Below are 11,590 nucleotides of genomic sequence, written 5' to 3'. Positions count from 1 at the left end.
TTATGTTTAAAAATGTACTTGTTTCATGTTTTTATGTATTTTTCAAAACCAAAAATCTATAAAGTTTGATTTTTTAAGTTTCTGCCGGTTTTTTCCAAACTGGTTCTACCCTATCTGATTTGTGCAGCTAGCATACTCTGCCACTCATCTAGAGTCCAGACATTTAGAAGAAAAATCTTGGGCTTAACTTTGGATTTTTAGTAGTGGGCCGTTACCTAATGTTTTTATAGTTACCGTTTGACTCGTAGGCCTAAGTCAGTTCGGTATGTTGTGTTTTTTGGATTTCCATCAATATAAAGCTTTGTGGTGCTTATTATATATACATATTAAAGAGGGACAATGTTGGGGAACAGTGAACATCCAACTTTTCTGGCAAAACTGGTCCTTTAGTTATGGGTGGTTTGCAAATTTGTGTCCTTATTTTTATGGGTCATATTTTGCGTGTTATCACCGTGGATTAGTGTCTTGGGTACGTGTTGTATTGCTGTGTCACCGCAGCCTGGACCAATCGTATTCGGATTTGTGTGCTTCTGCTTCACTACCGATGTCTGTTTCGTTTTCTTCACCGACTCTATCCACCGCCATCGACTTTATTGTCTTCCTAAATTCTTATTCTCTTTACTTTTTTTCACTGCCAGAAATCAGATGTAGCTACGATGACTTCCTCGATTTTGCTTTGATCTTTCTCGATTCGATTAGGGCTTTGATTTCCAACAAGCCACCTCTTCAAGTCGATCGTTTCCACCACCTCTACCGCCGCCCGCTTCACGTACTCTATAAACCCCACCTCATTCTTTCACCTACTATCCTTCACGATTTTTTCCATCCCTTGCTGTTCCTCCATAAATGTTTCAGTGATATTGAGTTTGGAGGTCAAAGTTAGTGAAAGATACCATAAACGAGACAGTCTCCGCTCCGCCGAAGCCTTCTTCTTGGATTTCAGCCATACCCATCTCCTGCGACACCGTCTCCGCCAAAGCCTCCGCCGGTGAGTCTGCCTCCGCCATATAGGATCCATCGACTCCCTATCCGCCACCTCCTTCTTCTTCGCGTCTACCACCAGGTTCGCTGCTTTCTTTTGTGTTCGATTACAACTTGCTCTTCGAATCCTCAATTTTCTGTTTCCTTTTCTGTGTATTTCTATGTTCGATTAGGGATTGGGTGCCACCGTCTATCAGAATCGGAGTCGACCTCTTCACCTTCTAAGGCCATTGTTGCTTATCTTCACTGCACTGGTTGTAGACGAAGGGACTGCGAAGGGATTGCATTTCTCATTATCGTCATTTGCATAAGATCTATCACAAAATCGATCCCAAACTTCCAAGAACAGGTATTTTTGCAATATGCTCCATCTATTGATTATGGATGGATGATGACCAATGATTGGTTGTATTTGTTTGTAGGTATACTGAACGATTCTTATGGTTGGCACCTGCTTCCTAAACCGAAAAATGGTTTGAGTGTTATTGTATTGGAATTGGGAGTGTAGATCCTTATGTGAGTTTATCTTTTTTGTTGTTCTTTTCATGCCCTAAATTTTAGCTGCCTCTAATTGCTTTGTATTTGTGGTGGGTTGATGTGATTTTTGAAGTAGAAAAGCTAGGGTTCTATAAACCCTTGTGTATTATTCCTTCACAGCTTCTGGAATGGCTCCAAGGTACTATCTACATCGTATCTTTCTTCTTGATTAAGTTTATTTACTATTTTTTTTATCTCTTTATGAGGTTTTGAGTAAGTGATGATGTTGTTCTAATTTACTTATCTCATGGGCTAATTCGTCTACAACTGGAAAACTGATTGAGATCATTTTCTGGTCAACGGAGTTTCCAACACCGATGTTTATGTTAAATAATCGTTTCAACACGGTGTAAGCTGTCTTATAGCCTAAAATTCTAATGATTGATATGTATTTTGTTTAAATTGATTTTTTATAGGTGACATAATAAGGACTTTGAAGGAGAATAACTATGAATATACATGTGGAAATGTTACTGTAAAGCTTACAGAAGCTTATGGCTTTTGTTGGGGTGTTGGGCGTGTTGTCGGATTGCTTATGAAGCCAGAAAACAATTCCCTCATCAGAAGATTTGGATCACTAACGAAATTATTCACAACCCGACTGTTAATAAGGTACTGATTTAGTTTCTTTGGCTAAATTCTGTAGCTTACAGTTTTTTGGTGATTTTCTTCCAATAATAAACATTTTTAAGGATCTTTTATTAGTTCTGTTTTCATTTGATCCGTGAATAGTGTTGTCATCTAAATACATTTTTGTTGATTCCTAAGTGAAAGTATTCTCTATTATTCCTACTTCCCTCACATGCATGTATCTTGTAAAACTTTACATTTTTTCAACAGATGAAGCACCATACGGGGTAGCATTTGTTCTTTTATTTATTTATTTATTTATTTATCGTTTTCTCTATATGTATCAGATGATCATTAAAGTTTTTAACTTTTGTAATGCTAGAGGCTAGAAGAGATGGAAGTTAAAGATATCCCAATTGAGGAAGGAGAAAAACAATTTGATGTTGTTGATAAGGGCGATGTTGTAATTCTGCTTTGTTTTGGAGCTGCAGTAGACGAAATGTTGACTTTGAGTAATCTTCAAGTTAATCAGGAATTCAACATCTATGAAGGTTCTAATTAAATAAATTATGAATTATTTCCATATTAAATTCATACATTTTTAAATAAATTATGAATGATCGAAATATCAATTTACCTTTTGTTTGGACGTATATTTGGTTACCACTTCTGTTTTAGTTGGTATTTTTTCTCTTTCTATGCGTATGTGTATTTATCAATGAATGTTGTGTGATTCGTGCACTGTGAAGGCACTACTGACTACTTCCAGAATAGTCATGGGATTATCTTTTTGGTTGATAGAAATGACAGTGATAGAGTTGTTGATGCAAGAGATGAGTTGCATAGGATGTTGGATGCTGTTTGTTCGGTTGAATCAATTAGTTGCACAACAAAACCAGTTATCAGACTTGATTTAAAATCTGAATACAACAAAAACTTGTTTATGAGATTGGCCTAAATAAAGCAGTTTTAACATGATCACATTTTGGACACTGGAAACCTTATTATGACCAAATAATTGAAACCGGTTACAAAGAGAACTGAAAAAACCTGTAGAGAACCATTGTAAACTTCCATTATGGCTACATTAAACCCTGTAAACTTTCTTTTGGTACCCTTTTCAAATTCAAAAACTCTTAACAAAAGAACATAAACAAGAAACAAAATCCAAACATATTTCAAGTGAAACCAACTCAGTTTTTCATCCCCAAGCGAAAACAAAATCACAGTTTATCAACACTTTAAACTCTCTCGTTCAACAGCAGAGAACAAAACAAGATACTTAAACTCAACAGTTGAATAACACAAATGCAACTTATTGCATATAGAGCATTTGCTATTTTTGTCCCTCTGTACAACAACCTCAAATCTCCTTCAACCTCCATGGCAGCCGAACCATAAAAAATTCCCCTTTTGCCCTTCTTGGCCAACGAATCCAGCTCCCTTAAAAAGGTAGTTCCACTTGTGACACCCAAGTCTCCAATCATGTCAAATTTTGATAAAATTCATATTTTCTCTATTCTATTTGTTATACTTCTGAGTCTTCAACTTCAGAGCTCAAAACAAAACTCGGGAATGCCAAAGTTATGTCCCTACAAATATCAAATCATTATGCAAAAGAAGTGACTGTTAAGAAACAGTATGGGCGTTTTCGTCATTTTGTCAACTTACTTCAAGTACGGGAGGGTCATGTTTTTTATAAGAGATGGATTTTTTGCTACAAATTGCTTCCATTCATCTTCATCTATCTTTCCATCCCCTTTAATATCTGCATCACTAAATGTTTTATCCACTATCATTTCAATAACTTCTTCAGAAAGCACCAAATCGGATTCATGTAACAGTGCTATTACCATCTCCTTTAACTGTATTTTTACAAATAAAAATAAAAAAATTTAGCTTCATCTTCATCATCAAGAATGTAAAAATACTAGTATTACACTAACCTCTTCTCTTTCAATAAAACCAGTACGTCTAAGATCATATAGCCTGAAAGCAACTGTCAAAAAGAGTTTAATGTCAGATTACACAAAAAATCAATGACCTAAAAAATCCAAAATGATTTGAGGAACTCACATTCGATTTTATCTTCAATCGGTGCATTTGGATGAAAAACACTTAGTGATCGAACAAATTCTCCACACTCAATAACTCCATTACGTTTCACATCAAACAGATCAAATATCTACAAAACAAAATTCAACAATTTTTTAGTAAAAAAAAAAAAAAGAAAAACTAATTCAAGAAGATTTACATGTGTTCTTCAAATATGACATACCCTGTCTGCAAAGAGATTTCGCATGTTTCTGTTCCTGAAGAGTGCCAGCTGGAATTCTTCCTGGAGAAGATATTTCATATTTGTGATGAAGATTAACACTAATCTACTTATATTATATGCAAGAAAATTGTAATTAAAATTAATATCTCTTCAAGAACTGAATACCTTGTGAATGAGGCCATCATCAATAATGGAGCTGCTCAGCTTCTTGAAAAGCTCATACAACGCCTCAACTTCACTCACAGTGACTGAAATTTTCAAGGTTAAAGGATATGTAAGTATTAAGAAGCTCTCTGAAGTGAAAATTTCAATCTCTTAATCTAATCCATGCACTTTATCCGAAGAACAAGGAAACCCTGAATCATGTTTATATGAAGATAGAAAATTAAAGATCATTTGATTTGTGAAGGATAAATTCAAGAACTCACATGGGGTTTCATTAGCGAGAAGAGCAGGATCTTCATACCCAGGGCTATGCTTAACGCCAGAGGAACAAATGCAACCCATCAAAATCGCTGATAAGTTGTTGAATTTTGAAAGATTGATAAGATGAAGATCATGCTAAAGATCTATATATCCCTTTTGATCTGCCAATGTGATTTGCAAGTATAACACGTTAATCCAGGAAAATAAGGATGACGTTTAATTAATTGGCTGTCGTTATATAACAATGAGATTTTGATTATAAGCATATGTCTCATTTAAACCATAGAAAAATAATAAATTTTTGGTATAAAAGTCAAACCAATTTGATGGCGATGTGAAAGATGTGTGTCCCTCCATAAACAATTAAAAAACAAATGAGAAAGCTACCCACTAAAAAGAAACCACAAAATCTTGCATGTAGATATTCAGCATTTATTGGGCCTAACTTGAAGTTATCATAAAACCCCAACTTGTTTAGGTCATGGGAACACCATATTTGAATATGTTTTGCATCTTCAAATTCTTGAGGATAATCATCATCAAAAGAGTACAAAAACAAAGGACAACTGGAATCCTTTTCAATGAATATACTATATAGTAAGGAAGAAAACAAAAGGAAGGTTGTAGGTTTTTGAAAGCACCATCTAATTTATTTTAAGGTGGTGTGCATAAGCAAACCTAAACTTATGCATACCAACAAATTAAAATATATTAAAATGCAAAGCATTCGTGAATTGACAAGCAGAAAGCTGGTAAGTCATAGCCCTCGAAATCTACAAAAAATTTCCAAAGTAAAAAATTTATAATCACAGATACTGATCAGAATTGCAACTCTATTGCAGAATTGCATATCAAGTTGGTAATCAGGACATGAGCAGACGAAACCCTTATTTTGTACATTTGTATATTATAAAAAAGAGATCCGATACAATCAAAATATAAAAAGCAGCAAAATAGTCTGTCTTTGAAAGTGATATTTTTAAAATATTAGCTGTAAAAAGTGGATGTTTCTGAGAATACCCTATTCGAATTCAAGTCGGTAGCTATCATTAAAATGTAAATCGTGAACAGAGAAATATCGTACGTTCTTGATCAGAAAATTTAAAAATGTGGATTTCCTAGGTTTCTGATTGCGAAGAACACACAGAAAATGGAGTTGTAGAGTGTTGATCTTAACGGATTAAACCCTAACTCATAATCGTCGATGTTTCTGAGAATACCCAATTTGAATTCAAGTCGGTACCTGAAAGGAGGAAATGTTTCCACAATTTCTCCAAGATGACACAAGCTGCAAATGCAGAGAAGATGAGAGAGGACGGCTGGCTCACTGGCTGACCTGCAGAGGAGATGAGAAGGATGTTGGTGGAAAACTTGAGATCTTTAATGGAGGTGCCGTGTTAACTGTTGGTGATGTATAGATTCATTAAATTAAAGGAAAAAAAGGGTAAAAGCAGCCATTCAAATCTTGTTGGATTCATGGAGTCTCGTGTCTTTTTCTGCGCATCACTTTCTGACTGCTGACCGACCTTTCTATGCTTCAATACGGGGAGGGGATAAAAAAACAAAAGGGATAATTATTTTAAAAGGCAATGTATTTTTCGATTTATACTTAGTCATTAAGTTTTCGTTCACATTTATTCCTTTCAATTTGTTAAACTGTACACATTCAGTCCTTATGATCGGCTACTCCAGGTTAGCCGGTAAAAATGACTTAATAGGGTAATACTCCCTCCGTCCCAATATTATTGTCCACAGACAAAAAACACATATATTAAGAAAAACATTAATTACCACTAACTTTATTTAATAAAATGATAGTTTGGTCATTACTTTGCATTTAATGTTCAATTAAATGTTTAGTTGGTTAAGTAATAATGAGGGAGTATTTTGGTAAAAATGTTATTTATTTTTAGAAGTGGACTATTATTTTGGGACAAATCAAAAATGAAAGATGGACTATAATTTTGGGACGGAGGGAGTATATTTTTCATTTTGTACACATTTAGTCCTTAATATTTTTGTACACATTTAATCCTTAATATTTTTTTTGCAAAATAAATCATTTTTGTTTTTGTACTCATTCAGTACTTATGAATGAAGGGGGTGTTTGGGAATACTTTTTAACCTCAGTAGTTCTTTTTATGAAAGTTCTTTTCTTAAAAGTTAAAAGGTAAAAGTTAAAAGTCGTTAAATTTTCAATTGAATTGAATAAGGAAATCAATTTTTTATAGACAAAAATGCAAAAATAGTTCTTGTGGTATGCATTTTTTGGGGGTTTTAGTCCAAATCACGATTTTTTTGGCTTCATGGTCCTTTTGGACTAGTTTGTATGTGAAAATAGTCTCTTCGAAAATTGAAATGACTATAATACATTTGGGGTATTTATTTTTCATTTTTTTAATTTAATATTTATTTATTTATTTTAACAGTTAAAAAATAATAGAGGACCACCTCTCTCTCTCTCTCTCTCTCTCTCTCTAAAAAAAACACATACAGAAACGGAAAACAAAATGCTAGAAAAATCAACCCAACAGCTCCATCAAGCTCCACCATTCTTGTTAATCCAAAAGCCGATTCACCCACCTGTTATCCCTTCATATTTCTCCCTTCCTATGATTTCGAATGGGGAATTGATTTTTGGGTTGTTCTTGATATTGGTTGGGTGTTGATTACAAGTTTTAATTTTTATTTGGGGATGAGTTAAGGGGGATATGACGATGGTGAAGAAGAACGGGTGGGAGGGGAGATGAGGGGTGGAAGCAAAAGACACACACATGGATTTTTGGTGTGACTAGGGAACCTTCATCCCATTTCAAAAACTGATGAAGATGAAACTTTCATCCCTGTTCAAAAACCATTATAGAACATCAACCAAATCAAAGATTTGGGTTTCTTGTTTCAAAACCCTTAGAAAACCTGCAACTAAATCAAAGGTTTAGTATCTAAAAACAAACTCATAAATCAAAGGTTGGGATATGATTAGCTCACAAGTTGATGCCCTTCGCAGAGGCGTGCAACAAGACAACCTCAAACTAGATGACGCTTTGGTCAAAAGGGAAATCGCACTCAATCGAATTTATCAGGTTTAGATATGTCTCTAATTTCATTAGGAACGAGTACTCGTTTGATTTCTGATTTTTGACATGAATTGGAACCACCGGCTCATTATGGTTCATCACCCAATTCAATCTAGTTATCAAGATAAATAGTGGATTCAACATTTTGGGAACACCCAATTTGTTTATGTTTGTTCTATGACAACCCGAAATTTCTATTCTGTACAACCATTCACTTCAATAGAAGTCAGAACTGTTTCTGCTAACTTTCAAGCTTTTAGGAATCAGTCTGAGTGTTTTAAAGTTAGTACTGCAAGAGAGATCTGGAGAGAGGATGCCCTAGGAGTTATTGTGAAACAATAAAGTCCCACAAACTTCAAAAGTTTGGAGTTTACGGCCCAAATGGTATTAGGGCCGTAAACCCTAATGACTATATAAGTTACACTTAGTTTATTTTTAACTTTTTTTCACATTTCCAAGTCTAGAACCATTTCTCTCTCAAGTATCATCCAAAGTTCTTCAAAAATCTTCAAGAAAGTAAGTGTTTTCTTCCTTGTTTAGTTGATATCTACCTTAATCTAGTGATCCTACATGATTTCATCCATGAAATCATTCCATTTGTGTAGATCTTCAAGTGTTCTTAGTTTCACCAAGAACACCAAGAACACACACTAGTGTTCTTGGACTTTTGGCACCCTTTCAAGCTAATCTATTGTAAGTACTCTTACCCTAGTGTGTTATAAGACCTGTTACACTTCTTAATCACCTAGAAAACATAAAGGAACTCAAGATCAAAGGTGTTTACGGTCCAAGATGTTCTTGGACCGTAAACCCTAATAAAGGGGCCATTATGTGCCTTAGTCCCTTACCAAGCCTTGGAAACTAGTCTAGATCCCATCCTTGAAGTGTATAGGACCTTAAACATCAAAAAGACCATAAACCATATGGGTTTACGGCCGTAAACACATGGAGAAATGGTCCATGGGCCGTAAACTCCATAAAGGGGTGAAATGTTGCCCTAATCACTTCCTAAGGCTTAGACATGAAGTAGGAATGCTTAGTATGACTTGTAAGGCTTCAAAACACAAAATGGTAAAAGTACCATGAGTTTACGGCCGTAAACTCATGGGTTTACGACCGTAAACTCCAAGGGTGATGGTCACAAAACCGTAAACTCCAAAAGAGTGTCCCCTTGAACCCTAAACTCAAATACAAGGTCCTACAACCCTTAGATGCAATCCTTAGTACTTATAACACTTGAATCAAGGTGTTTCCTAGTCCCGGAAGGTGTTTCCTTTCATATAGTTGTTTATAAACACTATATTCATGTCAATATGTGTCCTCATATGTCATTTAGGACCTATTGTGTCTCGGGACTTCATTCGTGGAACTTCTAATCCTTACACGCATACTCGTTTGAATCACCCACATCAGGTGAGTTCATACCCCGTAATGAATCTTTTAACTGTTTTAACTGTTTAAGGGGGGGAATACAAGTTGAACACAATGATAATTGTGTAAATGTTTGTTATAAACATCTTTCAAAATGATTACTTACGTTATTTATAAGTTGTCAAAACATTTCAAAAACTCTTTTAAAAGTTATGTTGTTTTATAGTTATACAAAACTTTGTTTTTAAAGTACAAACATAACTTAGTAGATAAACGAGTCTTTCCAGTAACAGTCCAAGTAGAACATTAGTAAGTTATAATAGGTATAGTTTAGGAGAATGCTATTCATTACTTCTAGTACAATGAAGCACACAAAGAGTCAATACCATACAGAACTTACAACCTACACCACTTTTACATATACATTTTCAACAACATTTTACAGCTTACTTACATCACTAAAACCTTATGAACTCACCAGCTTAATTGCTGATCAACTCTTTCAAATAACTTGTATTCTCAGGAGACTATTAGACAGGTGCTCGTGTTGGGGATTCAGAAGATGAAGCATTATAGCTTCAAAACACTTTCTTTTGAAATGAAATGGTTGTTCATTACTTGCTTACTATATACATATCTCGTGATACTAAACATGACGTCCTCCACCCCTGAACGATTCCGCCGTTCCGGTTTTGGGGTGTGACATGTTCTATGAATATTCACATCCATTGTTTATTTCAAGGATGTATGCCCGGAGGGTATTTCGTTCTCCCCAGTTATGATGATGGTTGGTCTTGGCTTGTTTTTTGAATCAGGAGGGCAACCATCTGGTCGACGACCTATATCTCAAATTTGGCTACCAGAGCCATCAATGTGTTGGTTGTTGTCATATTTAGAATCAGAAGGGAGTTTTTAACCAAAATGGTGTTTTTGAAAATTTTATTTACCATATAGGTATAGTTTTAAAAATATTTACCAATGAGGTATAATTTTTCAAAAAAAAAAAATTAAACCTTCAGTTTTCTTAATATTTTTACTGGCTTTTCAATATAATTTTTTTTGACTATTTTAAACATTTACCGATAATGTTTATAAATTTTTTTATACACACTATTATGTCTGTTCTTTTTAGTGTGTGTTTTTGTTGAATTGTTTAACTTAAGTTTTTGAGGTCAATGAATGTTATAAATTGGTAATGGAATCAGTATTGCTATAAACATAAGAGCTCACAACTTATGAATTAGAGGTTGTGACAGCTCACATTACAACTTGAATCACCAATCTAAAAGCAAAAAGCCAAAAACAATACACATCTAAGTCCAGTTAGTTATGATGATATTAAGATAATTGTTATTATTTTGTTAATTAGGTTCATGCAGAGCTTCTTCAAGCTATCAAAGATGCTGAAGAGGGGTTGTTTGCAAGTTCTTCGTTAACAACAACAATGTCCATTAGGTAGAAAATGTGGCTCGTGGTTTCATAAACAAATTAAGAAACTAGAAACAATGGATTGATACACAAATTAAAAAACATAACCACACCATCAATTTATATTCAACAACAAGACCATCTTATTCATCTGCTTGTATTAATCGGAAAATAGAAAATAAAAACATTGGTTTGAAGTTTCAACAAACAATTTTGATTCATGTCTGGTGAATTGAAATTCCAACAAGAACCGTGGATCTTGCAATTTAATATCAAATGGGTATACCTTAATCTGAAATCGAAAACAAAATTTCAAAAAACTAATCGTATTTAAGCTTTAGGGAACCGCAATCAAGAAATAGAACTGTCTGTTGTGGCCGAAGACTGAGTTGCCGGCGTAAGCTGTAGCCGATGGAAAGGGTTGAAGTCGAAAATTAAAATGCAGAAGGAATCGGTTGAAGTCGAAAATAAGACTTACGAACATTGGGTACTTGGGTTGAAAACAAAAGAAGACTATGCATGTTCTGGTGGATAGGACTCGCTGTAGTTTGCTGTGGCGAAGGTGGGCTCGCCGGCGTCGACTGTGACCAGAATCGAAGAAGACGATGTGAAGCCGGTCAGACCGCAAGGACACAGACGACGTGGTCAGGATGCGTTCTTATTTTTCCTTTTCATTTGGCATCTAATTTTGACTTTGTACGTGACTTTAACCCTAAATGGGAAATATTTTCAAAACAACACCTATATGGTAAATATGTTTTTGAGAAACACCATTCTAGTCAAAAACTCGAGGTAAGGGCAATGCTGTAGGGTTTGTAAGGAGAATGGGGAAATGGAGCTTAAGTAGAAATTGTTTGACATAGTTTAAATACAGATCAGGTGGATGAAATTTAACGAAGAGAAACAAGAAGAAGAAAATGAA

General features: G+C 34.8%; 1 protein-coding gene and 1 long non-coding RNA gene across 4 annotated transcripts; one reads left to right on the top strand and one right to left on the bottom strand.

Annotated features, from left to right (window-relative positions):
- Positions 1–374: 374 nt before the first annotated feature.
- LOC145133228 (uncharacterized) lies at positions 375–2,741 on the top strand. Of its 3 annotated transcripts, none has more exons than XR_013718491.1 (6): positions 382–1,063; positions 1,155–1,330; positions 1,404–1,497; positions 1,595–1,657; positions 1,935–2,130; positions 2,471–2,741. It is a non-coding gene; the product is annotated as an uncharacterized LOC145133228 (long non-coding RNA). The 3 variants fall into 3 exon arrangements; XR_013718490.1 differs by having other exon boundaries at positions 1,592–1,657; XR_013718489.1 differs by having other exon boundaries at positions 375–1,063; positions 1,404–1,657.
- A 523-nt stretch (positions 2,742–3,264) lies between these two features.
- Positions 3,265–6,308, bottom strand: LOC145133227 (calcineurin B-like protein 4). The gene is made up of 8 exons (XM_079068158.1): positions 6,036–6,308; positions 4,795–4,953; positions 4,532–4,614; positions 4,367–4,426; positions 4,165–4,273; positions 4,035–4,087; positions 3,760–3,953; positions 3,265–3,680 (listed from the first exon to the last, which is right to left on the bottom strand). Exons 2-8 carry the CDS (start codon positions 4,871–4,873, stop codon positions 3,617–3,619), a joined length of 642 nt encoding a protein of 213 aa, XP_078924284.1. The 5' UTR covers positions 4,874–4,953; positions 6,036–6,308; the 3' UTR covers positions 3,265–3,616.
- Between the last annotated feature and the right edge of the window lie 5,282 nt (positions 6,309–11,590).

The sequence above is a fragment of the Lactuca virosa genome, chromosome 8 (assembly GCF_052849685.1).
Source record: "Lactuca virosa cultivar CGN04683 chromosome 8, Lactuca_virosa_CGN04683_v6, whole genome shotgun sequence".
NCBI lineage: Eukaryota > Viridiplantae > Streptophyta > Magnoliopsida > Asterales > Asteraceae > Lactuca > Lactuca virosa.
The sequence above is the reverse complement of the archived record's forward strand: the minus strand, read 5'-3'. Positions and strand labels throughout refer to the sequence as shown.